At 58.8% G+C, this 26,161-nt stretch overlaps 9 protein-coding genes across 9 annotated transcripts; 5 read left to right on the top strand and 4 right to left on the bottom strand.

Annotated features, from left to right (window-relative positions):
• Positions 1-600: 600 nt before the first annotated feature.
• Positions 601-3,297, bottom strand: EX895_002544 (uncharacterized protein; the record flags this gene model as incomplete). Its single annotated transcript, XM_029883142.1, has 1 exon — positions 601-3,297. One exon carries the CDS (start codon positions 3,295-3,297, stop codon positions 601-603), a length of 2,697 nt encoding a protein of 898 aa, XP_029740540.1.
• A 245-nt stretch (positions 3,298-3,542) lies between these two features.
• EX895_002543 (uncharacterized protein) lies at positions 3,543-5,843 on the top strand (the record flags this gene model as incomplete). Its single annotated transcript, XM_029883141.1, has 1 exon — positions 3,543-5,843. One exon carries the CDS (start codon positions 3,543-3,545, stop codon positions 5,841-5,843), a length of 2,301 nt encoding a protein of 766 aa, XP_029740539.1.
• Positions 5,844-5,916: 73 nt separating this feature from the next.
• On the bottom strand, positions 5,917-7,638 carry EX895_002542 (uncharacterized protein; the record flags this gene model as incomplete). Its single annotated transcript, XM_029883140.1, has 1 exon — positions 5,917-7,638. One exon carries the CDS (start codon positions 7,636-7,638, stop codon positions 5,917-5,919), a length of 1,722 nt encoding a protein of 573 aa, XP_029740538.1.
• A 342-nt stretch (positions 7,639-7,980) lies between these two features.
• EX895_002541 (uncharacterized protein) lies at positions 7,981-9,687 on the top strand (the record flags this gene model as incomplete). Its single annotated transcript, XM_029883139.1, has 1 exon — positions 7,981-9,687. One exon carries the CDS (start codon positions 7,981-7,983, stop codon positions 9,685-9,687), a length of 1,707 nt encoding a protein of 568 aa, XP_029740537.1.
• A 114-nt stretch (positions 9,688-9,801) lies between these two features.
• On the bottom strand, positions 9,802-11,766 carry EX895_002540 (uncharacterized protein; the record flags this gene model as incomplete). Its single annotated transcript, XM_029883138.1, has 1 exon — positions 9,802-11,766. One exon carries the CDS (start codon positions 11,764-11,766, stop codon positions 9,802-9,804), a length of 1,965 nt encoding a protein of 654 aa, XP_029740536.1.
• A 286-nt stretch (positions 11,767-12,052) lies between these two features.
• Positions 12,053-12,780, top strand: EX895_002539 (uncharacterized protein; the record flags this gene model as incomplete). Its single annotated transcript, XM_029883137.1, has 2 exons — positions 12,053-12,096; positions 12,192-12,780. 2 exons carry the CDS (start codon positions 12,053-12,055, stop codon positions 12,778-12,780), a joined length of 633 nt encoding a protein of 210 aa, XP_029740535.1.
• A 335-nt stretch (positions 12,781-13,115) lies between these two features.
• Positions 13,116-17,735, bottom strand: EX895_002538 (uncharacterized protein; the record flags this gene model as incomplete). The annotated part of the gene is made up of 1 exon (XM_029883136.1): positions 13,116-17,735. The coding sequence occupies one exon, from the start codon at positions 17,733-17,735 to the stop codon at positions 13,116-13,118; it is 4,620 nt and encodes a 1,539-aa protein (XP_029740534.1).
• Positions 17,736-21,718: 3,983 nt separating this feature from the next.
• On the top strand, positions 21,719-23,929 carry EX895_002537 (uncharacterized protein; the record flags this gene model as incomplete). The annotated part of the gene is made up of 1 exon (XM_029883135.1): positions 21,719-23,929. One exon carries the CDS (start codon positions 21,719-21,721, stop codon positions 23,927-23,929), a length of 2,211 nt encoding a protein of 736 aa, XP_029740533.1.
• Positions 23,930-24,797: 868 nt separating this feature from the next.
• Positions 24,798-25,799, top strand: EX895_002536 (uncharacterized protein; the record flags this gene model as incomplete). Its single annotated transcript, XM_029883134.1, has 2 exons — positions 24,798-25,006; positions 25,085-25,799. The coding sequence occupies 2 exons, from the start codon at positions 24,798-24,800 to the stop codon at positions 25,797-25,799; spliced, it is 924 nt and encodes a 307-aa protein (XP_029740532.1).
• Positions 25,800-26,161: the final 362 nt, after the last annotated feature.

Here is a 26,161-nt window from a genome sequence, read left to right as displayed (position 1 = left end):
AGTCTTTCCCACGCAAGTAGAGTCCCACGCGAACGGGCATGGTCAATGACGGCGTTCGAGCAGCATGTGGAAACTGCGACGTGGGCACCTAGCGCTAGTGCCAAGTCATTGCGCTTTCTCTCGCGTGTGAAGGTGCTGAGCGATATGTCACCTGTGACCCTTGCTCTGATGGTCAATCCGCAAACTTGTTCCCATGCAAAGGTGTGAGAGACCGGTATTCCGGAACTCTCCGAACCACCTCCGGACCGTGTCTTCCCGTCCTAGACCTCGACCAGCACCTTGAACTGGGGTCCGGACGCTTGCGCTCACAGTGGGGGGTAAACGTGGATCCTGCCACCACGAGCAACGAGGATCTTTCCGATCGAACCACGCCGTGCGGGCAAGGCGCGGCAACGTGATCTCCAGGCTGTGCATCGCATCGCATTGCAGTGCATGACCCGCTTCGCTGTCACACCCCGCGACACACTGCTCATGCATCTCGCTCGACAACTCAACGATCCGCTTCCAACGCACACTTGCATCAAAACCCAAACTATCCGCTCCCGTTGGCCCTCGTCACACACAAAGGTGGAAGCAGAACTAAATTGTGAGATTCCAGCATCACACAGCCGACGCTGACGCCTTCGTCTCGCCCTTCCCACGCCCCTGCTTGCCCGTCCTCCCCAATGCCTGCAGTCGCTTGGCCCTGCCAAACCGGATCCCCTGCAGAACAAAGTCAATCGCCTCCTCGGCCACCTTCTTGCGCCTGTCCACCTCGGCCCTGTAGCAAAACGCCAACGGGAAACGGAAGCTCAACCACAGGTACAGCGTGAAGCACCTGTGCAGCGATTCGAGCATCAGCAGCGTTGTGATGTTGATGAGGGGATGCGTGGAGCTGCCGCCGACGGGAACCGAGTCGCTGCTAACGTTGAGGAAGGCAAAGAGTGGCAGGGCGTCTTGGTCGTTCGCCTGCCTGCGTGCGGAGGGTTGCGCGTTGCGTGCGTCGATCGCCTGCTGCATGAGCGCGACCACGTCCGCCTCGACTTCGAGCATCGCCAGGTCCTTGGCAGCTTCGTCGAACTCGACAAGCCCACCGCGGCTGAACTGGCGCACGCCGTTGCACAGAAAGGCCACAACACGCTCGTCGCGTGTATTCGCCGGTGCATTCGAGAACGTCTCCCTCTCGCTAACAGTCAGCATGCCGCTCGAGGCCGTCTCGATGAGCGGCGAGATCGTCAGCTGCTGGCTGAAGTCGGACAAAAAGTAGTGGTTCGAATCGATTCGCGAGAGCAGCGAGACGTCCGCGAAGATCTGCGACAGCGTCCGCACCCCGCTGCTCCTGCCGCCTTTGCCGGGCAGCATCGCGCTGAGCTGGCTGAGCGTTTCCGATGATGGCTGGATCGACGCGCGTGTGATCGGAAGCAGGGGTGACGCCAGTGCAGCACGCAGGATCTCGAGCTCGTGTTCGTGGCGTGTCGTCACCACCCCTCCAAGATCCGCCTTTTTGGTGTCTTTGTCCTGCGTGCCGTATCGACCCGCTCGCCCCGCAATCTGCTTGATCTGGCTCGCAGACAGCACCACCTCTTCCTTACCGTTCCACTTGGTGAGAGTGTCAAACACCACGCGCTTGATGCGCAGATTGAGACCCATCCCAATCGCATCGCTCGCCACCATCACATCAAGCTTGCCCGCATTGAACAGCTTGGCCTGCTCCGCCTTGGTCTCTGGCGGCAGCGCTCCGTAGGCTACAGCACACCGCAGACCCGTCTTACTCTCGATATCGCGCTTGAGCGCAAAGATACCCGAGCGCGAAAACGCGACGATGCAGTCTCCCCGTTCGATCTTGCGCAGATCGTCGTGCAGGCTTTCGTCGGCGACGCTGAGCGGCGTGAGGCGGTCGTATCGGTGTACAGTGAGATGATCGCCACATGCTTTGGCGATGTTTTCGATCAGGGGGATTACGGACGCCTCTCCGCACAGATGCAGCTCTTTGGCGGGGAGTCCGAGCACGGCGTTGGTCCAGGCATAGCCACGCTGCGCATCGCCTATCATCTGGATCTCGTCGATAACGCCTACATCCACAGCGCGCGTGGTGGAGACCATCTCGACGGTGCAGCTCGTCAATCCTGCGAGCGGGTCCACGGTGCGCTTCTCTTCGCCTGTCACCAAGTTACACGCGCGTGCAGCTACGCCTGGCGAGACGGTGCCGCTGTTGAATCGATCCCATACTTCGTGTGCAAGCAAGCGGAGAGGTCCGGCAAAGATGCCCGTGCGTGCCTTGGAGAGTGCCACGAGCGCACCGTGTGTTTTGCCCGAGTTGGTCGGACCGACGTGCAGGTGGATGTTGCGGATCAGCGTTCGAGCGCGGGGATACTGTTGCACGGGGAAGCGGAGATCCATACACGAACGTAGAAGTGATAGCTGGGAGCGTGCGAGAGAGACCTCAGCTGCTTCTGCTGCGGTGGGCCAGGCGTTCGACTTTGATGAAGCGTACAGAGCTTCGAAGCTGCGATCGACCCAGTCGAGGAAGGCCGAGACGCAGAACCGTCCGAGGCACTCCTCCCCTTCGATGCTGTAAGAGGAGACCGCGTCGGAAAGGTACGAAAATGCTTCTGCCTGAGTGGGTCTTCCTGTATCGTGCAGGACGGCTAGGTCTGGAATCGCGTCCTTGGCTTGCTCGGACCATGTTCGAAAGAGCTCGATGGCTGTTGCCGCATTATCCCCTCGTTTTGAATTGGACGCACCCCGTTTCGATATCGGTCTCTGGTCTCCTCCAACATCAGCACTGTTTAGACAAGACTGGAGTAGCAATTGGGCAGGTCCGTCCTTGATACCGTACGCAACCAGCTGAGGAGGCAGCTCCGAGTCCCTAGCCATAGCCGTCAACCTCTCTACGAGCTTCCGTGCCACCTCCTGACCTGTTGGCGGATCTGGTACGGAGAAATCGACATCCTTGATCTGATTCCGGTTCTTGCCCTGAAACCTCCCTTTGAACCGACTGTCCTTGCCACCCTTGCCCCTTCGATCGTTGTTGTTGCGCGAGCTGGAGCCAGAGCCACCCCATCTAGCCGTGTAGCCAGATTTAGACTCTGCTTTCGCCGGACGCGAAGTGAAGCCGCTGTCATATCGGTCTCTTGAACTGGGCAGTGAGCTGAAAAAGCTGCGTATCAAAGGGTTGGATCGGGACGAGGAGGCCTCTGACGAAGGAAAGCAGAACTGAGAACGAGCAGAGGCAGCAGCAGTGGCGCCACGTAGTGTCGAGGTGGACGCCCAGGCCCCAGCCGAAGGGCCAGCGACGCTGAGAGATCTTCTCAGCATTGCTTTCCTGATCTCTGTCGTGAGGGTATGGTGTGGTAAGCTGAATCGAGTAAGAAGGGCAAAGCCGGAGCAAGACAAGCCTGAGAAGAAAGTGGAGAAATTCTCAACTCGAAAAATGGATCATGTAATCATTGCTAATGACACTTTTTTTGGGCCGTTCTTGCTCGACCTGTCTTCCCTGGACTCTTCTCACCGCCCTACTACCACCTTCCTAACCCGCCTGGACGGCATTTGCTGCTACAACAATGAAGGTAGTAGGCCTGCTCAGCGGTGGAAAGGACTCATGCTACAACCTCATCCACTGTGTTCAGCAAGGACACGAGCTCGTAGCCCTAGCCACCTTGGCCCCACCCGGATCCAAGGACGAGCTCGACTCGTACATGTACCAGACCGTCGGGCACGATGCCGTGCATCTCGTGGCCAAAGCGATGCAGCTCCCACTCTATCGACGAGAGATCAGTGGGACAGCCATCAACCAGCGCTCCGAGTACGGCTCCCGCACAGCAGCAGCAGCAGCGGCAGCATGCTCGAGCTCCTCCTCCTCTTCTTCCACCCCTGGCACTTCACAGAAAGACGAGACGGAAGACCTCTACCACCTGCTCATGGACGTCAAGGTGGCCCATCCGGACGTCGAGGCTGTGTCCGTCGGCGCGATCCTGTCCAACTACCAGCGCGTGCGTGTCGAGCACGTCGCCCTGCGCCCCGACGTCAACCTCGTACCGCTCACTTTCCTTTGGCAGCGCTCGCAGTCCGAGCTGTACGCAGAGATGCTCGATGCCGGCCTCGTGTCGATCCTCATCAAGGTCGCAGGAATTGGGCTGGACGAGCGCGATCTGGGGAAGACTCTGGGCCAGATGCAGGGAAAGCTCGAGAGGCTCTCGGCCATGTACGGCGCGCATGTGTGCGGCGAGGGTGGAGAGTACGAAACGCTGACGATCGACTCGCCGTTGTTCAAGAAGCGGATCGAGGTTGGGGAGACAGAGACGGTAGTGCATTCCGATAGTGGGTTTGGCAGTGTGAGCTATTTGCGCTTGAGGAATGCTAAGCTGGTGGACAAAGGTCGGGAGCAGGAGCGCGAGGGGTGCGCAAGGACGCCTCCGCTGCTGGATGGTCTGGGGAGGAGGACGTTGAAAGCCGTGCAAAGCGGAGCGGGGACAGCGAAGGGAGAAGCAGACTTGTCAGAAGGTGTCAACAGCTTGCAAATCGACTATGCTAGCGTCGGATTCCCGGTCCCATCGATACGCCGCAAAGGACGCTACCTCGTCCTCTCCAACATCACGGGCCTCTCTCCCTCGTCCTCTGCAACAACACCCGAAGACCAAGTCCGAAACGCCTTCGACACAATCCAGCACCTCCTCTCCACAACCAGCAACCTAGGCCTGGAACACATCTTACACATCAACCTCTTCCTGCGCACGCAAACGCTCTTCACGCGCATCAACGCTGTTTACCGGACGCTCTTTGGCGTCTCGCCACCCACTCGCGCCTGCGTTGCCCTCGCCTCCCTCCCTCCGCACTGCGACCTCGTCCTCAATGCGGTTGCCTTCGACGACACGTCCAGCACCCCGTGGTTTGACAGGCGCGCCCTCCACGTGCAGGGGCGCTCGTTCTGGGCGCCCGCCAACATTGGGCCGTACTCGCAGAGCTTGGTGCAGGCGCAAAAGTGTTGGATTGCCGGGCAGATCGGGCTGAGTCCGCCGGATCTGGTGTTACCGCAGGAGGAGGCGGTGCAGGCGGCGTTGAGTGTGCAGCATGCGAGGAGGATTTGGACCGCGACGATGAACGACATGGGCGGGAGGGCTGTGGAGAAGGGGTGGGTCGAGGGTGGGGTGTGTTGGGTAGACCGGGTGGAGTCGGTGGGGATTGCGAGGCTGGCGTGGATGTGTCAGAGTGGTGGACTGGAGGGGAACGACGAGGAGGAAGAGGGGGAGGGAGAGGAGGAGAATTGGCTAGGCCAGACGAATTCAGATGGGACCACGCTGCCGCCGATGCTGTTCGTCGTGCTCCCCAATGGTCATCTGCCGAGAAGCGCAGCTATCGAGTGGCAGGTCACCGCACACACCGGTCGAGTCCCTCCACCCATTACCGCCGAAACACATGCCACTAGCCAAGCCGACGACGATGGCGGCGACGACGCCATCGAACCCGACAGCGACGCATCCGACGTTCGCGTCCACCGCTTCTCTACCACCATCACGCCGTTCGAACTCGTACACACCTTCACCACCTCGCCCTCCGCCTCGAGCGCATTCGGCATCCTCACGCTGCGTCGTCTCCCTTCGCCCACGGAAGCAGACGCCGAGTCCAAAGGCGCCTTCGCAGAGTCAATCCGCACGTGCGTCGACACCTCGTACGCAACACAACTGTTTCATCCTGCTACGACAAGGGACACGGAGGCACTCACGGTGCTCAAGCGGCTGTTCGCAACGGCGTCCGAATCGCTGCTCGATCAGTCGCAGGTGGTGACCTGTTCCAGCGTTCACACCCTCACAGATGATTCAACAACTGCACAGGTTGAGCTAGCTCTTGCTTGGCATGGCATCTAATTCAGAATACCATTGCTTAAAATACAACAATCCATACTTCCATCCATCCATGTATATCTGAGTTGATCCCCGTTCACCTCGCGTCGCCAGGCTGCAAGGTATCGACCAACTCTTTGAACTGCGAAACAATCTCTCTTTCCTTTTTCGCCTTCTCCTCGGCCTGCAACCGTAACATGGTCCGCTTCTCTTCCGCCGAGATGACCTGGTTTTCCTTGCGCATTCTGACTGCGTTCATGCGGTGGTGTCGACTGCCGCTCATGACGTAGCCTGCCTTTTCGTACGCTTCGATCTGGTCGGATGTTAGGCCGATTTCTCCTCGGCGAGGGATGCGTTTGCCGTCCTGGACGTACGATGCCATGGCCGAACCTTCTCCCGGCAGCAGCGCGCCACCGTAAGCACGAGGGTCGATCGGCTTGCCATCGGCGGTGACGGCTGGCAGCGAAGGGCCAACCTCGACGTCGGAGTCCGCATCGGATGGAGTCGAGTCGCGGCGAGTCGCGGCAGAGTTTTTTGGTTCTGCTTCGGAATCAGTGTGAGGTTGTGATTCAGAGCGATGACGGCTGCTCCTGTGTCGCTTTTCTGAATCTCGTTGACGGTGACCGCTCGACCGGCTGGATCTGTGATGACTCCTATGGCGTCGAGACGTGTCTACATCGGGTTCAGAGTCCGTCTCGGAGTCAGACCCATCCGAGCCATCCCCACCCGAGACCGCAGACCGCGACCGTTTCGAGCGCTTGCTCCTGTCCTGCTCCGCATCATGACGAGATGACCTCGACGATCGCGAGCGACGCTTCTTGTCGTTGTCGTCTTCGTCATCATAATCATCCTTGGTCCTGCTGGAGCGATGATGTCTGCTGGAGCTAGAATGGTGGCGATGACTTCGAGAGGAGGATGAGTGATGCTTGTCGCTGCTGCTGCGCTTCCTGTCGTGCCCGTCTCTATCCTTGTGCCTGCTGCTGCTGTCGCGATGACGCTTCTTTCGCTTTTCGCGTTCCTCGTCGCTGTCGAGTGTTGGATGCGGTGGACTCGGAGGCCAGATGGAAATCGAAGAGTTTTTGCGCTGTTCGTTGCGAGAGCTGAAGAAACCGCTGTCCCCTCCACCTCCATTGCTGGCGCCTGTTGACATGGACGATGTGTAAGGATCACGAGGAAGCCTCTTCCACTGGGCAGCGCCGTATTCGGACGAGCCATTGCTCCCGTTGCTTCCTCCATTTCGATCTTCCGCAGGGTCAAAATAGCGGCCACGATTTGGACCTCCGCTTCCGGAACGTGAGGGGCCCCAACCTGCACGCGAGTCGTCGTCTCTCCTGTCTCTTCTATCGCTGCCATCACGGTGGTCGTAGGAGCGAGCTGGTCGGTCTTCGCGCGAATCATCACGGGGCGGCGGTACCCATCGATCAGCCTGCGGTCTAGGTGGACGTCGATCTGGATGAGTGAACGGTCGTGGTGGGGGCGGCATGTCGGATGACGATGTGGATGGCTCGTTGTTGTCGTAGGATGGCGATCCGCGTCGCTGCCTGGGGCTCGAGCTGCGTTGTGCTCGATGCTGCGGTGATCTAGAACGAGAGCGACGCTGGCCTAGCCTGTGTGCGAGAGTGTCGTCGTTGGAATTTGATTGCTTGCTGCCGTCGTCCTCATCGTCATCGGTGCGTCGTTGCCTTTGCTTGGAAGCCAGAAGACGTGAGCGCAGTTCTTGTTCGCGGTCAAGGTGTTCGTTAGTCGACGGACCTGAGCCGGAGCCGGAGCCTGAGGCCGAGGTTGAGCCCGAACCCAAGCGTTCTGCCAAGGTTGACATGTCGGCCGATGTGGATGGTCTCAAGGCGTGTTGCCTTGGATGATGGTTGAAAAGTAACGAACAAGCAGCGACAAAGAGTGGAGAAAGCTGAGTCCGGCCAATTCGACCTTCCTTTGAAGTTTTGGCAAATTATTGGGTTTGTTAAGCCGTTCTTCACCAAAAGCAGTCTCGGGCGAGTGGAAGAAGAGCGGCATCTTGCGGCTGAGCTGGAGCCTTTGGAAGACGCGCACAGACGTTTTCTCCTTCTCCTTCTCCTTCTCCTTCTCCTTCTCCTTCTTATCCTCAGCCACACCTTGACCTTGATCGCTTGCCTCGAACGACCTAGTAGAGTTACTCCTCAAGATGTTGCGGAACACGCTCTTCACCTCGTCGCTGCTAGCGGTGCTCTGTCTGGCCCTGCTCTCCACACTGGCGTCTGCCTTGCCCTCAGCAACAGGCAACCGTGTCCTCGTCGTCATTGATCAGGCTTCAAAGCAGGCTTACTCCACCTTCTTCGCTTCCTTGACCTCCAGAGGCTACCAAATTGACTTTAAGGCTCCTCGCGATGTCAAGCCGCAACTTGTCCAACACGATGTGCTTTCGTACGACCATCTCGTCCTTCTTTCTCCCTCGAGCAAGTCGTTGGCTGCCGACATCTCGCCGCAACAGCTCGTAGAATACCTCAAGATCGGAGGCAATATGATTGTTGGCTTGGACTCGAACGTCAGTGAAATGCACCGTGACTTTGCTCGCGAGTTCTCGCTGGAGTTTGAGGAGAAGGCAAGTGCGCTCGTCGACCACTTCCGGTACAGCAGCAAGCACGACGCTGGCAACCACACCGCAGTGCTTGTCGGCGGAAATAAGAGCGCAGCTACTGCTGGTCTCAGTGCCGGTGGTCTGGTGCAGAATCCCAATGTGTTTTCTGAAGAGACACTGCGTGCGGCCAAAGAAGCTCCACTGCTCTACCGGGGCATTGCACACCGCGTCGGCGCCAACCCGCTTGCCTTCCCACTCATCCTCCCACCCTCCACCAGCTACTCTTCCGAAGTGCCCTCCCTCGTCAAGGAGCAGGATGCAGTCTCCGAATCTACGTCGTACTCCACCCCTGCGCCCGTGACTGTCACCACGACCAAGATCGTCGATGGCGAAACCCAGACTTCCGAGGTACTCTCGACCCCCCGCGCTGTGCCTACTGTGATCAAGAGCAAGTCGTCCAGCAAGCTCGGCAAGAACGGCTGGGTCGCCAAGAACCGTCAGAGCCTCGACGCACTCGAGACGCGCAAGGAGCTCGTTGCCGGCATCTCCACATCTGCTTCGGGCAATTCGATTGTCTCGCTCGTCTCTGGGTTCCAGTTGGCATCCAACAGCGCTCGAGCCGTGTTCCTCGGTTCGACGGATCTGCTCTCGGACGCATTCCTCGCCGACACGGACTCAGGAGCTGTCAACAAGCTCGTAGCAAGCGATTTGACGAGCTGGACATTCCAGGAGAAGTCGGTGTTGAAAGTGGTTGCTACCCACCACCACCGCGTCAAGTCTGATCCGACGGATACACGCGAAGACTACGAAGAGACCGAAGCGGGCAACAAGATGTACCGCATCAAGGACCATGTGCACTACAGCGTAGATATGGTGCAGCACCATCCGAAGCTCGGATGGATCCCTGCTGACCAGACCCTCGACCTCCAAGTGTCGTTCAACATGCTCGACCCATACATCACCGCGCATCTCACCCCCGTCGACGCGGGCAACTTCACCCACATCTCCCCGTCCTCCGCCACCGCCGCCGGAGAGAGCAAAGCATTCACGCGCTTCGAAACCACCTTCCAGGTGCCCGATCGTCACGGCGTGTTCACGTTCCATCTCAACTTCAAGCGAGCCGGGTTGACGTTCGTCGAGGCCAAAGACACTGCGCCTGTGAGGCCGTTCAACCACGACGAGTATCCGAGGTTCTTGAGCTCGAGTTGGCCGTACATCACAGGGGCGTTCAGCACGGTGGCTGGATTTTTGGTGTTCAGCGCAATCTGGTTGACGATTCGAGAGGAACCGCGGGCGGGCAAGAAGAACAATTGAATGGGGCGATCCCGCGGAGAGGAGCCTAGTTGTTTGTACATATGACTGTTGCTGCTGATCATACAATGCTTTTTGAAGTGTGGGGCCGTCTGCGTGCGCCGGGAGGGGCGAGTGTTATGGCGAGTGAAGAGGGGTCGAGTAGCACAGCTCGCCATCGGTGTGTCTGAAGTAGGCCACCTTTGCATCGCCAAGCTGTGCGCCGTCAAGGATAGCCGCACCAAAGTCGAACCACCACAGTCTGCGGTCTGTGACACCGACAATGCGATCCGCTTCGCCCACGACGCCGTAGAGCGGGCTGTCTGTGCGCGGCAGGGCGAAAGCGGTCCAATCGCGCGCCTTTTTCTGCGCCCCTTCTGCAGCGGGCGCAGACAACAGCGGCACATCGTAGCCCGCCAAGCTGGATACATCAAAGATGCGAACCTTGGCATGTCTCGAGCCGCCTATGACCAGGAAGTCGGCGCGAGGACCGCCGAAAGATATGCTGTACACTGCGTCCGTGTCGTAGTCCTCTCTGAAAATGGCAATCGGGTCGAGCTCCCTCCTGACGCGCTGACGTCGATGTCTGCCGTTGGTACTATGTTGCTGGTCATGAGTGTCGTCATCGTCGTCGTCGTCGTCGTCGTCGTCGTCGCGGGGGGACGCGCTCTGCAATTGCCGCGTGTCGTACACCCGCACCACTCCGTCATAAAACCCGACGAAGAGCAGGAACGATGGCAAGCTAGACGCCGCCGGTGGAGTAGCCATAGCGTACACCGACGTCCTCTGACCCTTCGACGCCACGAAAAATGGTTCTTTCAACCGCAATGCGCCATCCTGCCGTGCGACTGGATATATGTACACAGCGTGTTCGGCCGTGATACCTACCGCTACCCACCGATTCTCTTTCCTCGACGGCTTGCGAACATCGGCACAGCTTCCGAGAAGGACAGACCACGCCCGCGTGGCAGACATTGACGACACAGCGTCAAGCGCTACTACGGGCGCATTGTTGAACGCGGCGCTGCGGAATGTTCGTGGTGTGCTTGCGCCCGAGTCTTCGTCAGCGATATGGTACTGGTCCGCTACAACGGCGGTACCTTCCGAGTCGATCTGCCAGCTCCACTCCTCTCCACGCCCTTCCGAGTCGGAGTCACGCGGTGGTGTGACACGATGTATCCGCAAACATCCACGTTTGGACAGCGACGCTACCAACAGATCTTCATTCGCCACTTGGTTTGAACTCGAAGCGTTGCAGCTCTGTATTGAGATACCCGCCACCTCTTGCCGCCTTGACGCGGGGAAATGGCGCACCACTTCGGCCGCAACTCCCTCGCTTTTTGATTGCAGGGTGATCAGCTGCACACAACCATCTGCATACCCTACGACCACCACGCTTGCTTCAGTATCCACAGCTTCCAAGGCGGTAACGTCCTGCCAGGGATCGTCCTGTAGACCTGCTGTCGCTGCTGTGGTGCCGCCTGATCGACTGTCGAGCCTGATTCTCGATACCAGTTGTTGCGCCGCTGCTGCAGCTTGATACACGAACAGCTCAGACCGTGCACCGACTATGAGCCACCTCGACCCCACTGTCAGGGCGGGAATCGCAAAATCGCCGCCAAAGCGTCTGGCCCTCCCTTGTGCGTGCTGCTTTTTGCGCTCTCCAACGGGGATCTCCACAGCGCCTGTTCGCAGCGTCACTTCTGACCAGCACCGATTGAGCAAGGAGGCATATCGGCATGCGAACCACCACTTGGACCTGACGATCGCCCTGCGCTTGCGGGTAGCACGGACGTAGGATTTATACGACGCATCGAGCCGGCCCAGCTGTACTCTGGCGTATTCGTGGCCGAGCAGGCCTTTCCATCCGTAATCATCAACCAGCTGGTGGGTGTGCTTACATGCTGTACTGAGCGCTGTTAGCGTGGATGCGGGCCGTGGGAGGAGATGAGCAAAGATGTGCAGCCAGACATCGGTGGGCAGGCGCAGAAGGGGTGCTTGTGCGTGCGGAGTGTTTGTGTTGGTGTTGGTGTTGGTGTGAGTTCTAGAAAGCGGCTGCTGGTCGTGCTTGGAGGTTGTGGCCCCGTTGGCAGCTCGGTCCATGTGCATGCTCTTTGTGGTATCAATAGAGGTAGTAGAAGAGAGGGAGAAGGGAGAAGGGAGAAGGGAGAGGGAGAGGAAGGGAAGCCGGATATGCATCGAGTGAGAAGGATTCAGAACAGAACAGACGCTTCTTCGGCTATTTGCGCTCAAACTGAGCCCTCCACATTTCGCTCGGAAAGTGTTGCTCTTCATGCTTCATCACGGCCACCCATCAACAGCGAGGCTACCAATCGACACACACCACCCACACCTGATCTCATTCACATTCTTGGTCAGTCGCTCAACAATGTCGATTCGCTTCCACAAGGGACCGTCCATCATCACGCTCTTGTAAGTTCGCCCTGCCCCGTCCCCTCTGCCTCGCCATGCTTCCACTCACCTGGCCCCTCTCCGCATTCATCCCCTCGCCTTACTCTGCGCCACAGCCACGACGCGAGCTCGTCAACCTCCAAACAGGTACTCCAGCTCCTCTCGTCGTACAACAGCAATCCGCACCATCCCACGCCTTCCCAAGCATCCACCTCCTCCAGCGGCACCGGAGGTTCGCACGGCGAGTCCTGCGTGATCGAAGCCAACGGCGCCGGAGCTGACGCCAACGCCTACCTGCGTCAAGCCGCCTCGGATCCCCCTCGTTCCCCCCTCATCCAGCTCGAAGTCGTCGACCGTCGCGCCAACCCCCCGACACCCGACCAGCTGCGCAGCATCGTCGACTACCTCGCCGCCGACACCGACCCCGACGCTGCATCCAAGAAGGAAGCCAACTATACAAGCAGTGGATTCGACCTGAACGAGCATCAGAGGCGCAAGAAGGCGCTGGCACAGCATCTGAGCGCCGAGGAGGGCAAGGGCATTAGCGGCATGCCCAAGATCAAAGATGGGCCGCTCGTCGTCAATTGGGACGAGGGAACCGCAGCTACCTCGCTCGATGGTGTCAGACAGATGCTCCACCGTCTCGAGTCGACGCGTAAAGAGGACAAGAGCGGAAAGGATGATTCATCGTGTGTTGTTTGTTGATCTGTTCCCAGTTCGAATCGCTCCTTCGTATACCCCCCGTGTTCTCACGTCGCTCTCACTTTGCCGCAGTCCATAGCCGTTCCCTGTGACCGAATGCCAAACCACGGGCGCCCTCGATGGAATAACGCCAGAGATCCGAAACTGTGATTGTGTACGTGTATACTTGTACGTCAAGAATGAGTGCGGGGGTATGTAGAGCATGCATGAAAGAAAGCGCGTCGAGAAGAAGCACGACCGGCGTGGATGAAACAAAGTGGAAATGCTAGCGGTGCATAAAGAGATAGAGATGCATTCGAAACAAAGAGAGGGAGTGTGTGTGTGTGGTGGCAGGCAACTCAGGCAGCAACACTGCTTCCGAGGTGACACCGATCGAGTAGAGCCTGATAGACAAACTTGTACGCCCACAGGTTGCCCTTCATCCTGCGAATGTCCAAGCTGTACAAACCCGGCAGGTTCTTGATGCGCGTCACTTCAACCGAAAACCGGATCTCCTGCCCCCCATCGACCGACGCATCGCCATACAAAGGAGGAGGCTGGTTCTCGTCCTGCACCACCAAGTTGCTGGCCACCGTCGATGAAGAAGGCAGCGCCGTTGACGAGCCCATTTTGGGACTGGTGGCGCCCGGTTGCAGCGATCCACGCTTGAGGAAGCTGCGCAGCGATCCTCCACCGGGCGTGCTGGCACTCGGCGTCAGAGAATCGCGGTGGCTCATGCGCGAAGATCGCTCGACGTCGGCCTGCGTTGGTGGGAAGACCGAACTGCGAATGCTCATGCCGATGCCCTGCGTGGCGCTCATCAGCGTTTTGGCCCGCTTGCGACGCACGCATTCCAACTTGAAGTCTTCGTCCTTCTCGTTGCGCGTGTCGATGCCCATCTCGTACAGCACGCGTTGCACCTCTTTGAGCACGTCGATGGGCGATCGAGAGGTCAGGGCCGACTGGTCCACAGCACCGAGGTGGTAGCGCAATCGAGCCTCGTTGAAAGGGGCGTTTGAGCTTTTGACCGGAGTGGCCGCTGCTGCTGCGCGCGAACGCTGTTGCGACTGTTGCGACTTTTGCTGCTGCTGGACTCGTTGCGAAGGGTCGGCACCAGACGCGTTGGAAACATTGGACACAGCAGAGAGCGAGGCCTTGGGCGTAGCTTGCTGCTGGACGGTCGATGCACTCGACTTGAGGCCGTCGCTTTCCGTGTGAGAAGCGTCGCTCATGTTGGTGAGCTGGGTCAGCTCAGTGGCTTCGCTCGTCTCGCTGTGCGTTCCCGAGGCGGATCGCGAAGAGGGCACCGACGAAGCACCGCTGGCTCCTTCGCCACTGCCCGTTTGTGCTTCAGCATGACGGCTGGTACCGTTCTGAGCGCTCGTCACGATCACCGAGGGGGTCTTGGACGCTGTACCGTTGATATGTGCGGAGGCGGGCAATCTCTGGAAGGGGCCAAGCGGTGGCTGTTCGTTGAAAGCACCGCGTGAAAGACTCTTCTTTCGGAACCAGTCCATGACCTTCTTTGCAGCATTACTCGAGGGACCGGTAGTCGACGTGCTTGCGATGGTCGATCCGTCGTAGAACGTCTTATCGTGCTGTTGCTGTTGCTGAAGCGACGGCTGCAAGGGCTGCGGACGCGAGCTGCCAGTGACAGGTCGAGAACTCGGCGCCTGGCTGCCGGAACCTTCGAAACCGGCTGACCCCTTACGCTGCTTCTGTGCGGCGGCGGCGGCGCCGCGCTGCTCAGACGAGTTGGACGCATTCTCCTTCCTGCGCGATGACGTGTGCAAAGGAAACGATGCTTCGGTGGCAGAGTGTGGTACGTTGCTTTCAAGGGCGCGAGCACGATCAGCGGCAGCAGGCGATGCGTCTCCAGCAGCGCGGCCAACCACAAGACTCATGGCCTTGCGTCGGCTGCTCCTGGTAGCAGCACCAGAGCTGGGCGCGCGGTCCAGAGCAGTTCGCGACACGCTGCTCCTCTTGCTCTTGTCGGCTGCAGCCTCCACGTCGTTGGCAGAAGCCCTTTCACTGGTGGTGCTGGTACCGTTGGTCTGGTTTGCGCCGTTGGAGCCCAAGAGGCGCGAGAGGAAAAATTTGTCGGTCGACATGCCCTTGCGATGGCGCGTCGCTGCAGCAGTTGCCTTGTCGGTAGCGAAAGGTCGAGTAGCCGAGGGAGGACGGCTGGAGGCAGCTGAAGCATCACCGGCGCTGTTGGCAGGACGAGAGGCATTGCTGCGGCTGGCAGAGCTATCCACCAAGGGCATGCCGGCGCGCTCGATGGAGTCGGCACCTGACGGGAATCCGACAGCTTCGCCAGCGTTGCTACTCTGGCTGGAGACGACGCGTTGGCTAGTGCCAGAGGGAATGCGAGTACCATCGAGGTTCTGTCGGCCGTGGACACTGGCCGAGCTCGGAACGCGGACCCTGGCGCCCGAAGAAGGCGGCGTGGTGCGATTGGCGGAAGCGGGTACCTGATTCTGCTCCAAGATAACGGGTGGCACCGAGACGCGCGACGCAGAGCTAGCAGAAACGTTACGCATCATGTCGGGAGCGCTGCGTTTCTCCGGCTCCGCTTTGGTGGCGATAGCCTTTTCACTATCAGGGACGACAGCGGCTGTGGCCGGAACCTGGACAGGCACTGGCTGCAGAACAGAAGGTGGCACGGCGGCGGCAGCCAGCTTTTCGGCTGCAGCGCGTGCCCGCTCGCTCTCGGTGGCCCTCGAGCCGGTGCTGCTTGCGCTGACCTTGCGGTACGCCTGTGAAGCTTGACGGGAGCCGGGCGGCGAAGTGGTCGCAGTCGAGGCAGACTCCTTGCGGTTGGCCTCCTCGCCGCCGTACTCGAGCTGGATGGTGTGACGCTGCACCTTTTGGGCAGCCGATTTGCGCTCTTCGGAATCGCGTGATGCGGGAAGAGCAGCGTTGGCGCCGTCGTCGAGACGTGTACGCGGCTCGCCACGAGCATTGCCAAGCGCCGTGACTGGATCCACCAGAGAAACAGTACCAACGCCAGCGACATTGCTGTGTGTAGTGGCGCGGGGCAGCGGCACCGCGGTAGGCTCCAGTACAGCACTCGAAGCAACAGCAGCTGGAGCCGTGTGGGTGGGCGCGGCTGTGAAGTGCGAAGCGGTCGTGCCAGACTCAGCCCCGCGGCTCGCGCTGCCGACAGGCTCGTAGAGACGATTGGGCACGGTGGCGCTGACAGGCAGCGTCTGTCGATGAGCAGCCGCACTGGCGTTGGCGGGGACGGCCGTATTGGTAGTGAATGCGGTGCCGACGGGCAGGTGCGATACGTTTTGACGAACCGACTGGCTGCGCTCCATGTGCTGGCGACGCTGCTGCTCTTGCAGCTGCTGCTGGTAGAGCATCTGCTGGCGATACATCTGGCGCTTCTTCGTCTGCTGCTCCATGGCAGCTCGCTCGAGGTCGTCGACGGAAAACTTGAAGAGCTCGCGGTAGTTGCGCAGCCAGCTGTGCTGCATGACTTGCTCCAGCGTGGCACGTCGCGTCGGGTCGGGGACGAGCATCTTGGAGAGCAGGTCGCGCGGCTGGGCAGTGATGTACTCGGGGAAGGACAGGGGAGTAGCCAGAATGTACTTGTAGAGCAGGTTGATGTTGTCTCCGTCCGGGTTGGCCGGGTCGTCGTCGAAAGGGAGGTATCCGGCGAGCATGGCGTAGAGAATCACACCACACGACCACACGTCAACAGCTGAGCCGGCGTACAGACCGTCTTGGACCACGAGCTCAGGAGCAGCGTAGCAGGGAGAACCGCAGCTGGTGGCCATGAGGTCATCGCGTTTGTCCTCGAAATTGTTGGCGAAGCCAAAGTCCGTGATAATTACGTTGCGGTTGCGGTCGAGAAGTAGATTTTCGAGCTTGAGGTCGCGATGGACAATCTTTTTCTGGTGAAGGTACGAGACACCCGAGATGAGCTGGGCAAAGAGACGGCAGGCGTGCTCCTCCTTGAGGTATTTGTGAGCAAGGATGTGGTCGAAGAGCTCGCCGCCCGAGGCGTACTCGAGGACGATGCCAATGTAGCGATCCGACTCGATCACTTCGTAGAGACGCACGATGTTGGGATGACGGACGTCCTTGAGAACTTGGATCTCGCGCTCGACCTTGGTCATCTTTGCGGGGTCCTTGTTGGCGGTGTCGTCGAGGTTGAGAGGTGCAGCCTCGGTGGCGACCTTGTCGCGCTTGATGAGCTTGACCGCGACCTCCTCGCCCCACTCCTTGTGAACGCCGAGCTTCACTTTGCCAAACTCGCCTTCGCCGAGGGTTTGGAGCAAGAGGTAGTTGCCAAAGTGGACTTGCTGGCGACGCGGATGGGCAGCAAAGTAGGAAAGGGCGGCCGGAGAGGTGATGGGAATGCCCGAGGAGATGGCCTGGCTGGTTGTGGGGTCGATCGAGGAAGCGGGTGCCGAAGAGCCGTGGTGGCTGCTGGACATGGTGGGGTGAGCGCTGGCTCTGCGTTCAGTGTAGTTGGCATTCATGCTGGCGAATACGTTGGATGCGCCTGAGGAAGCAGAAGAAGCAGCACGCGAAGCCGAGGTGGAATGCTCGGTGGGCGTGGGCATGGCCGAGACGGGCCTGTGGGAGTGCGACTGACCGCCTGTAGCAAGCTTGCTGGGCGGGTGCTGGGCGAAACCGGCCGACGAGGAAGAGGAAGGCTGTTGCTGCATGGCAGCACCTGCACTGGTCATGCTTGTGTATCCTGCTGCGGGCTGGTTGGCGTAGGCGTTGCGCGATGAGGTGGACGCGGTACGCGAAACAGAAGCAGGCACGGCCGAGCCTGACACCTTGCGCGTCGAGGAGGTCGAATCGTCATGCACGATCTGAGGCGGTGATGCAGGGGGCGATGGGTACCCGGGCGAGCGCATCGAGTTGGCCTCGTACGCGCTGGAGGGAGCGGTGGGTTGATGGCGAATGCCCGAGCCTGGAGAGGCAGGCGGCGAGGGTTGGTGCGATTGCGACGACATGCTGGCGGAAAGCGCAAGGAAGCGGCGCGACGTCTAGAGAGGGTCAGATGCGAGTTGCCGCCAATGATTGACCGGATGGTATGTCAGACGCTGCCAGCAACCGGTTCGTTGCGCGTGGACTGGCCGAAAAGGGAGGGTGGTGATCTCCAGATGAGGCCTGAGGCTGAGATAACAATGGCGGTGGGTTGGCCTAGAGAGAGGAGACTGAAGGATCGAATGCGAGCAAGCTGCTGGAAGTCAACATGAAACTAGGTCGAGATGCAAGACGAGGCGAGGTGACAGCGTGTAACGCAAAGAGTCGAAGAGATCTCAGCCACGGTAGAAGGTGTCCGTATGAAGATCGAGGCGATCCGAAAGAATGAGGACCCAGGGTCGATTCTGATGAGGACAGAATAGGAAGCGCAGTGTTGCCAAGAGAAGAAAGAGAAAGGACGAGTACGCTTGAGGATGGTACGAATGAACAAAGGCAGGATGATGAGGAGGATATGGAAGGTGACCGATGAATGGCAGTCGACGTGTCGTATCGTTTCAAGTCCAACGGAATCGAGACTCGTTCTTTCCAGTCCTGTCCTGTCCGGTGCGGATCGGTGGCGTGATCAACTTGGAACGTCGAGCGGGCGAACGAGGCGGTGGTGGCGATGGTTCAAGTGTGCAAGGAGACGAGAGGAGGAGGCAGGAAGGGACGATGAGCGAGGATGCTGGCGAGTAAGGGGCGGGAGAGCACTGCTAGTGATGGCAGGCAAGCGTGTGTGCGTGTCTAAGTCTGCGTGCGTGCGTGTGTGCCAGAGAGTGGGCTTTTGAAAGGGTGTGTGTGTGTGTGTGTGTGTGTGTGTGTGTGTGTGTGTGTGTGTGTGTGTGTGTGTGTGTGTGTGTGTTGGAGGCAGGAGTGCGTGTTGCGTGTGCTATGCATTTGCGTTGCGTGTTGGCATTGTGAGGAGAAAATCGAAAATTGAAAAAGAAGGGGCGGCGCGCGGAATGGGTGGCTAACTACTGGCTGTTTCTATCGTCGGAACTGGCAACGAAGGCGCGAAGAGCGGGCAGACGGGCGTGAAGGGGGATCTCTAGTCGGACTTGCAAACTGCCAAAAAGAAAAACAGAGCTGGCGAAAAGGCGCGAGGAAACAAATGTGTTTTGCAAGCAAGCAGCGGGGGCGGCAGCAGCGGTTCCTAAGTTGTGGCATCGAGTCCGAGGGCGCCTCTGACTCCCTCTTCTCTCGGAACAAGAGCTCGGAGTAGTTTGACGTCTCTTACTCTCTCTCTTCTCTGTACTTGCGCGTGCCTCGACGACATACGTGAAAGCTTTGAGAAGAGGGACAATAAAAGATCCGCTGTGTTGCGTGCTGAATGCAGACGACGGGCCTGTCTCCCTCGTCCAGAGGAAAAGTTCGGTGCATCCAGCCGTAGTCGACCACCGAGCAAGTACTTTCGGACGCAAGGAGCAAGCAGACAAACAGCTCGAAGCCTAACTTTACCCTGTCAACGGATCCTAGTCGACATGCGCTGTGCTGTACGAAGCAGTTCTGAAACACGGTTGTGTGTGAGACCTTGTACGCAGACACCCAAGTCATTGTGTGCACTTGAGCTCTCCGTTCTCTTCTTGCAGCAGAGGCGTCGACTGCCTCCAGCGCAGTTGGTGCCTTACCCGTCCACCTTGGCCGCTCTCATCGTCGCTGCAGCCTGTCCTGTTTGCTCTATGCTGGCGCCCTCGATGCAGACCGGCCTTTACCAGTGCGCTTGCTCGTGAATTTTTTGGAGGGTGTGACCTTCTTTTCTTTGGTTGTCGCCTTTTTCGCCTCATTTCGGGGACACGCGAACAACAACAGCGCGAAAAGCGGACAACAGCGCAGAGTCAAAGCAAGGCACACGAGCAGCTCGAATGCACAAAACTCGCCTGAGACACGAGCGCACCGCGCCCCAACCGAGACGCAAATCATTCCGGCAAAAGAACACTTCTTGCACACCAACCAAACCCGGTGTACCAGTCGCTTTGCCGGCCTGGCTGTGACCAAGACGTGCAACGTGCCAACTGGCACACAAGCGCTCCGGGCCCTGATCGACTTTGGCAACGTCGATCAAACCTGCGTGTCGTCCTGGCCCTGCGTTTCTTGTGTTCCAGCCCTTTCAGCCTCGTTTTGCGTCCCGCGCTGGCTTGGCTTCGACTTCTAAAATTTCTAAAATTAAAATAAAGGATAAACTGTAACCTGAAGATCCTGGGAAATCGTTTCGGCGAATCCGTTCGCTTCCTCTCGAGCCGGCAGAACAGCTGCTTCGGTCTCGCCTTGACCCAGCTGTCCATCTCGGACGTTCTGACTGTGAACGCAAGCTGTGGCAAAGCACGGTCCTGTCTGCACGCATTTTGCGCGCGCGTATGTGTAAGACGACAAAGAGAGGCTCGAGTTGCCGAGTAGAGGAGGCGTTCCAGACGGCGGGCGCGCCCTTTCAGATGGCGGCGCAAGGAGGTTTCTCTCTGAGCTCGCCACTCGCCCTTGCCCGCGCACGCAGATCAACGCGACGCAGCCAAATCCCGCACGGTCTGTTTCAGCCGGCAGGACAAGCTCCGTGAGAGATGCCTGCGCTGCCAAACGTGTCAAACAGAGCTAGGCTTCTATCGGCGGAGGCGTACAACCCCGCAAAGCTGCTGCTGTCCGCCGAGTCGCTTGGCCTTGGCCTTCTCTTGGCTGTGGTTCCCCCTTGCTTGGGTGGCGTTGTCGACACTCATTCTTTGCCCGTCTCTGTCCAAAGTCCGCCAATTTCAGTCTTCCCAATGGTGCAATGGCTTTAGCCTCTTCCGGTGTTGCCCGGTGGACTTGATTGGCTTACAAAATGCACAAGGCTGTTTGACACACGAATCAGAGCATGCCTGTCAAAGGAGAAGCTTGGGTTGAGAGATTGAACTCCTCGTTGCAGTTCGGAAGCTTGCAATCGCGCTGGCGGCGGATTGAACTGCCGATACAAGTGAATAGCCCAGCGGAGGTCAATTGTTGAACAGATGACGAACGGCTTTGGGCAGCACAAGCGCATTATACCGCATCTCAGGCCAATCGCCCTCGGCGTACTTATCCTTCCGCCACACTTCCTTCTTTCAAAGATCTCAGATCCACGTCTAAGCTCCGTCGGTGCAGTGAAGATACCTATTTTCTCCTTCCTGCAAACCAGCCGAGTTCCATCTTCTCAGTCAAGGAACTGGGCCCGATGCAAAAGCTCTCTCGTCGCATCCTATGTTTTCGCTGTTCCGTCAGGCTCGAACCCTTCAACTCTCTTCTCCAATGCGCGTGGACCTGAGCACCAGATCATCGTCACAGTGTCCGCATAGCGCATCAGCTGCTCGAGCAAGGTGATCGACCACAGGCCGCTGTACAAAAGAGTAGCAATTCCCGAGCTTACGATGGTGAATCCAGGCCAAAAAGGACCTGAATCACGTGTCGCTCGTGAGCCATTTACGCGTCTTTGCGACACTACGCGCCATTCGCCAGCAGGAGCCCACACTGGATAAAAAAGGCGGATTTTTGCCCTCTTTTTTCTTAGGATTTTCCTTTGCTGAGGCTGACACGTCGCGGCCTGGTCCACCAAAATGATCGGCTCATCACACTACTCCACACGCCCGCCGAAAGAGAAATGTTAGGGCCGTGGCTCAGTCAAACTTTAAGAATCTAACTTCACACACGGTCACACCTATAGCTGCGGCAGCTTTCCCGATCTACGGCCGACGGAGCTCACTGCAGCTGAGCTGCTGCGCAGGAGACGACGACAGTGCGAAGCTTCCCCATTTCGCTTTGCTGAGTTCTCAATGTGAATTGCCACCGACCTTCTACTTTCTGAACAACGCCATCACCCTCGACCACCGCCTCTCCGATGACTCAATTCGAATAACACGATAGAGTCGCGTATCAACGTCGCGCCGGCACGCCCTGTCGCACCGCTTGCTTGCATTCAAGCGACCGTTCCCATCCCATACCTCAATCGCTGTACGCTTGCCGCGCATCCATGAACCCGGCCGCAGCTCATTCGGCCAAACTCATCGCAGAGTTCGAAAAGCAGCAAGACGACCAGCAACAGCTCGCGCCAGCCTACCCATCCGAGCATCCTTTCGGCGCGTCCAAACCTGGCCCCTTCGGCGGCGCTGGTGGAGCAGCTGCCACTTCGATCCTTCACTGCGACGCATTTGCTCCCACCAGCGAGATGACCAATTTTGCAGACTGGGACGCCGGCTACTCCGCTGCGCCCGCCAACGCAACAACATCACCATCGGAGCACGCACATCCTAACGAAGCGGGCCCATCAAGGGTCAGCTCTCATGTCAACGGCTACCAACCTCGTGCACTCACGCAGTACGACTATCCAGGAGGATGGGGTGCACAGACGCTCAACGGCGTCGGCGGACTCACCCAGGATAGCGCATCTCGCATCGCCACCCTGCAAGCCAAACTGAACCAGAGGTTGGGGCCCGAATACCTTTCGCAACGGCCGGGACCGGGAGGTGGAAAGAAGCTCACCTACATCGAAGGCTGGAAGCTCGTCGATCTGGCCAATGAGGTGTTTGGCTTCAACGGATGGTCCACCACCATTGTGCGTCTCGACGTCGACTTTCTCGATTGCTCGCCCGACGGCACGCGCTTCAATGCGGGCGTCAGCTGCGTCGTGCGCGTTACCCTACGCGACGGTGCTTTTCACGAGGACATTGGCTATGGCAGCGCCGAGAATGCCAGGCAGAAGCACGCCGCACTCGAAAAGGGAAAGAAGGAGGCTGTCACCGATGCAACCAAACGAACACTCAAGAATTTCGGCAAGCTGCTCGGAAACTGCACCTACGACCATCAGTACTCGGCCAATGCGCTCAAAGTGAGCAATCCACCGCCCAAGTTTGATGCCTCGGAGCTGCATCGCAGGCCAGAATTGAGACCTCCTGCGCCACCAGCGCCACAGCCGCAGCCACCACAACCATTGCCACTGCACGCAACCGGAACGCGAGCGCATCCGCAGCAGCAACCACCAAGCAGCAATGCTTCGAACCCGCCAGTGCCGCAGCTAGCTTCGCGAGCAGCACAGCCGGCAACGACTGGTACTGACGCCAAAGCGCCGACACGTGCCTTGCCATCCACAGGAGCTCCTCAGCAGCAGGCCTCATCGGCGACAAACAGCGTCTCGTTCAACGCAGGCAGCACTGACTCGTCCGGAAATGAGCGCCAGAACAACATGGAGAGGAGAAGCGCAGACGATACTTCCAAAGACGAAGTGTCAGAACGTCAGCAGCGATCTATGCTGGCTCGGCAGGCGTACCTCGAACGTCAGCAAGCCGAAGCGCGCAGAGCTGAACCAGTAGCAGAATCGCATCAGATCGTAACGACAGTCGACGGGGCGCAAAAGAGAACCCTCTCTGCAGCAGCGGCTGAAGTCGACTTTGGCTCGGACTCGTTCGACGATGGTCTCAGCGAAGTGCTTGCTGGGTACGACGAGACGTCAATGGGCGACGCGGAAGCGGCTTCGCATGCACTCGAGATGGAGATCGACGAGGCTCAACGTCAGCATCCTTCGGCGGAGCAGGACGATTCAGGCGACGCGAGCAGCGCCTTGCATTACAATGGCGCGGATGACAGCGGAGTCGCGTTCACTAGCAGCGAGAACGCTTTGCAAGTCAAGCGGGAAAAAGTAAAGGCGGTCGAGATGCGCCGCTCGACGAGCCCCGTCAAGCAAGTCAAGGTGGAAGCGGCGATGGCGCCGCGTCGAGCCGGAAGCGTCGGTCGCTTCATCTCTCCCCCGCCGCTACCGCAGCAGCAGCAGCAATCGGTAGCGCCAGCAGCATCGACACGAGGGGCTTTGAAGAACGGTGGAGCATCTTTGGCAACAGGATCAGGTGGATCCACGAGCGGCGCCAATCTGATGCGTAACGGCACGACGTCTCTGTCGGCTGCCTCGGTAAGTGCTGGCGGTTCTCGCACTGCTGGCATGAATCCGCCTTCTCGACGGAGGCCGTCGACCACACTGAGCGGTTTGGGCGGTGGCGTCGAAGGTGCAGCAGAGAGTGTTGCGGTGACCGGAAGCGCATACGGCGAACCAGTGAATCACGGGTTCGTTCCAGGCAATACACTTCGGGGCATCAAGAGGCCTAACGAAGTGGCACATGCTGCGAATGGCAGAACCGTCGGCCCGCCAGGCGCTCCAGCGGCAGCGAGCAACGCTGCGGTACGCAACACATGACATACGACACACACATGCAGGAATAGCGATCTGTTGTGCAGTAACATTACAAGGTACGAAAGCACCGTCAGCTGATCTCTAGGTGAAACTGTGAATGAGAGCTCAAACGTTGAGTTTCACGAGACTCGTCGAGGTCCAGAAGGGTGGGTATGCTAAGTCTTGTGCTCATCTATCACTAGCGAAGCCGATCCTGGGCCGGAACTCGGGCGAGCCTGTTGGAGGGGCGAGGGGTTATGGCGTGGCAACGAGAGGGTGCAGCGAGGGGAAGTCAACGAAGTCTTTTCTCATCTTGACAGCGGACAGACCGGACCGTTGGGTGTAGATCGGGATCGTTGTCCAAAGCCGATGAAGTGGCCGTGTCGCTTCTCTTGAGGGTCGATTAACGAGTCACCGTGAGAGGGCAGCGAACAAGAAGCAGCAAAGTGGACTTCGGAGATCTAACCCACGCTCGTTTGCTTGCGTCGCAGACCAACCACCGAGCACAAGGCGACAATTATCGACGGTCGATTGGCGCGGCAATGTTGCGGTAACTTGCCGAGAGCGAATGAGAAGAGAGTGCGATAAAAAGGATTCGTCCCGCATCCGCGCGGTCTGGCTGGCAAAAGGGAAGAAAGTGGATCAAATTGCTTCCGATTCTTGATTATCGCGGCATTGATTCGTTCTATGCTGTCTGCTGCTGCTGCTGCTGCTGCTGCTGGCTGCTGTCCGTGCTAGTTTCCTTGTCGCCTTCTTGTCTGTCCGTGCGGGCGATTGCAGAGCCAAATCCATTCTTCTCACGCACGCCTTCTTCCCCCATCCTCACACTCTTTGCTCCTCCATCCCCTCACCCATATCCTTTCCCTCCTCCTCCCTCCCCCCACACACATAGATGACGTCGTCACAGCCCAAGCCGTTGCCGTTCTACGCGCAGTTCACCGCCGGTGCGATCGCGGGAGTCACCGAGCTCCTCTGCCTCTACCCGCTCGATGTGGTCAAGACACGCATGCAGTTGCAGGGCAAGGCGGTCGCCGGGGCTGCTGCGGGTGAACACTACAATGGAATGGTCGACGCTTTCCGCAAGATCATCGCCACCGAGGGGTAAGTCTCAGGCGCCCCAGTGTTTGAATAAAAAGATAGTCGTACTGATTCTAGAGTGTTTTGCTTTGGTGATGGCAGTGCGGGTCGATTGTACCGAGGCCTGGTGCCGCCTCTGATGCTCGAGGCGCCCAAGCGAGCCGTCAAGTTTGCAGCCAACGATTTTTGGGGTAAGACATACCGCTCGCTCACAGGCCAGGACAAGATGACGCAGTCGCTCTCGGTCCTCACCGGTTGCTCGGCCGGAGCGACCGAGTCTGTCGTCGTCGTTCCCTTCGAGCTCGTCAAGATCCGATTGCAAGACAAAGCCCAAGCACACCTCTACACGGGCCCCATGGACGTCGTCTCCAAGATCATCAAGGCCGACGGTCTGCTCGGACTCTACGCCGGCCTGGAATCCACATTCTGGAGACACGTGCTCTGGAACGGCGGTTACTTTAGCGTCATCCACGCCCTCCGCGCCCAGATGCCCAAAGCACAGAGCAAGCCCGAACAGCTCCGGAACGACTTTGTCGCCGGTGCCGTCGGCGGATTCGTCGGAACCGTCCTCAACACTCCCGCGGACGTGGTCAAGAGCAGGATCCAGAACACGCCCAACGTCAAGGGCGTGCCGAGAAAGTACAACTGGACCTTCCCCAGCATGGCCCTCATTGCCAAGGAGGAGGGCTTCGGCGCGCTCTACAAGGGTTTCACGCCCAAGGTGTTGAGACTGGCTCCCGGTGGTGGTGTGTTGCTGTTGGTGGTCGAGGTGGTGCTGCAGCAGTTCAGGTCGGTGATGGGCCCTCCTTACATTTGAAGCGGGAGAGGTGTAGAAGTAGAGAGAATCACTGTATGCTAGAAACTGCTGCTAGGTCGTGATGCTGTCACTGGGGGTGAACGAGCAACGGTGGAGCTGAGCTGCCCTCTTCGAAGCTCGTTGTCAATTCTAGACGCTTCGTATGCAAGCAAAGCTGTGCTCCAGTTCTCAGAGGCTGCGGAACGGGACCTCGCCTTGGTCGTCCGTGACGCCAACAGTGCGACACATGGACGGTGGCCGGCCAATCCTACACTGTGGCTGGCTGGCTGGCAGGCAGGAAGGCTCGATTGCTCTTGTGGACAGGACCAGTTCTGTGGAGCAGATCGTTTGCGTAAGTCGTTCGTGTGGAAGCTATCATATTA

This window comes from Sporisorium graminicola, chromosome SGRAM_15, assembly GCF_005498985.1.
Source record: "Sporisorium graminicola strain CBS 10092 chromosome SGRAM_15, whole genome shotgun sequence".
NCBI lineage: Eukaryota > Fungi > Basidiomycota > Ustilaginomycetes > Ustilaginales > Ustilaginaceae > Sporisorium > Sporisorium graminicola.
Note: the sequence above shows the minus strand (reverse complement) of the source record. Positions and strands in the feature narration are given on the sequence as shown.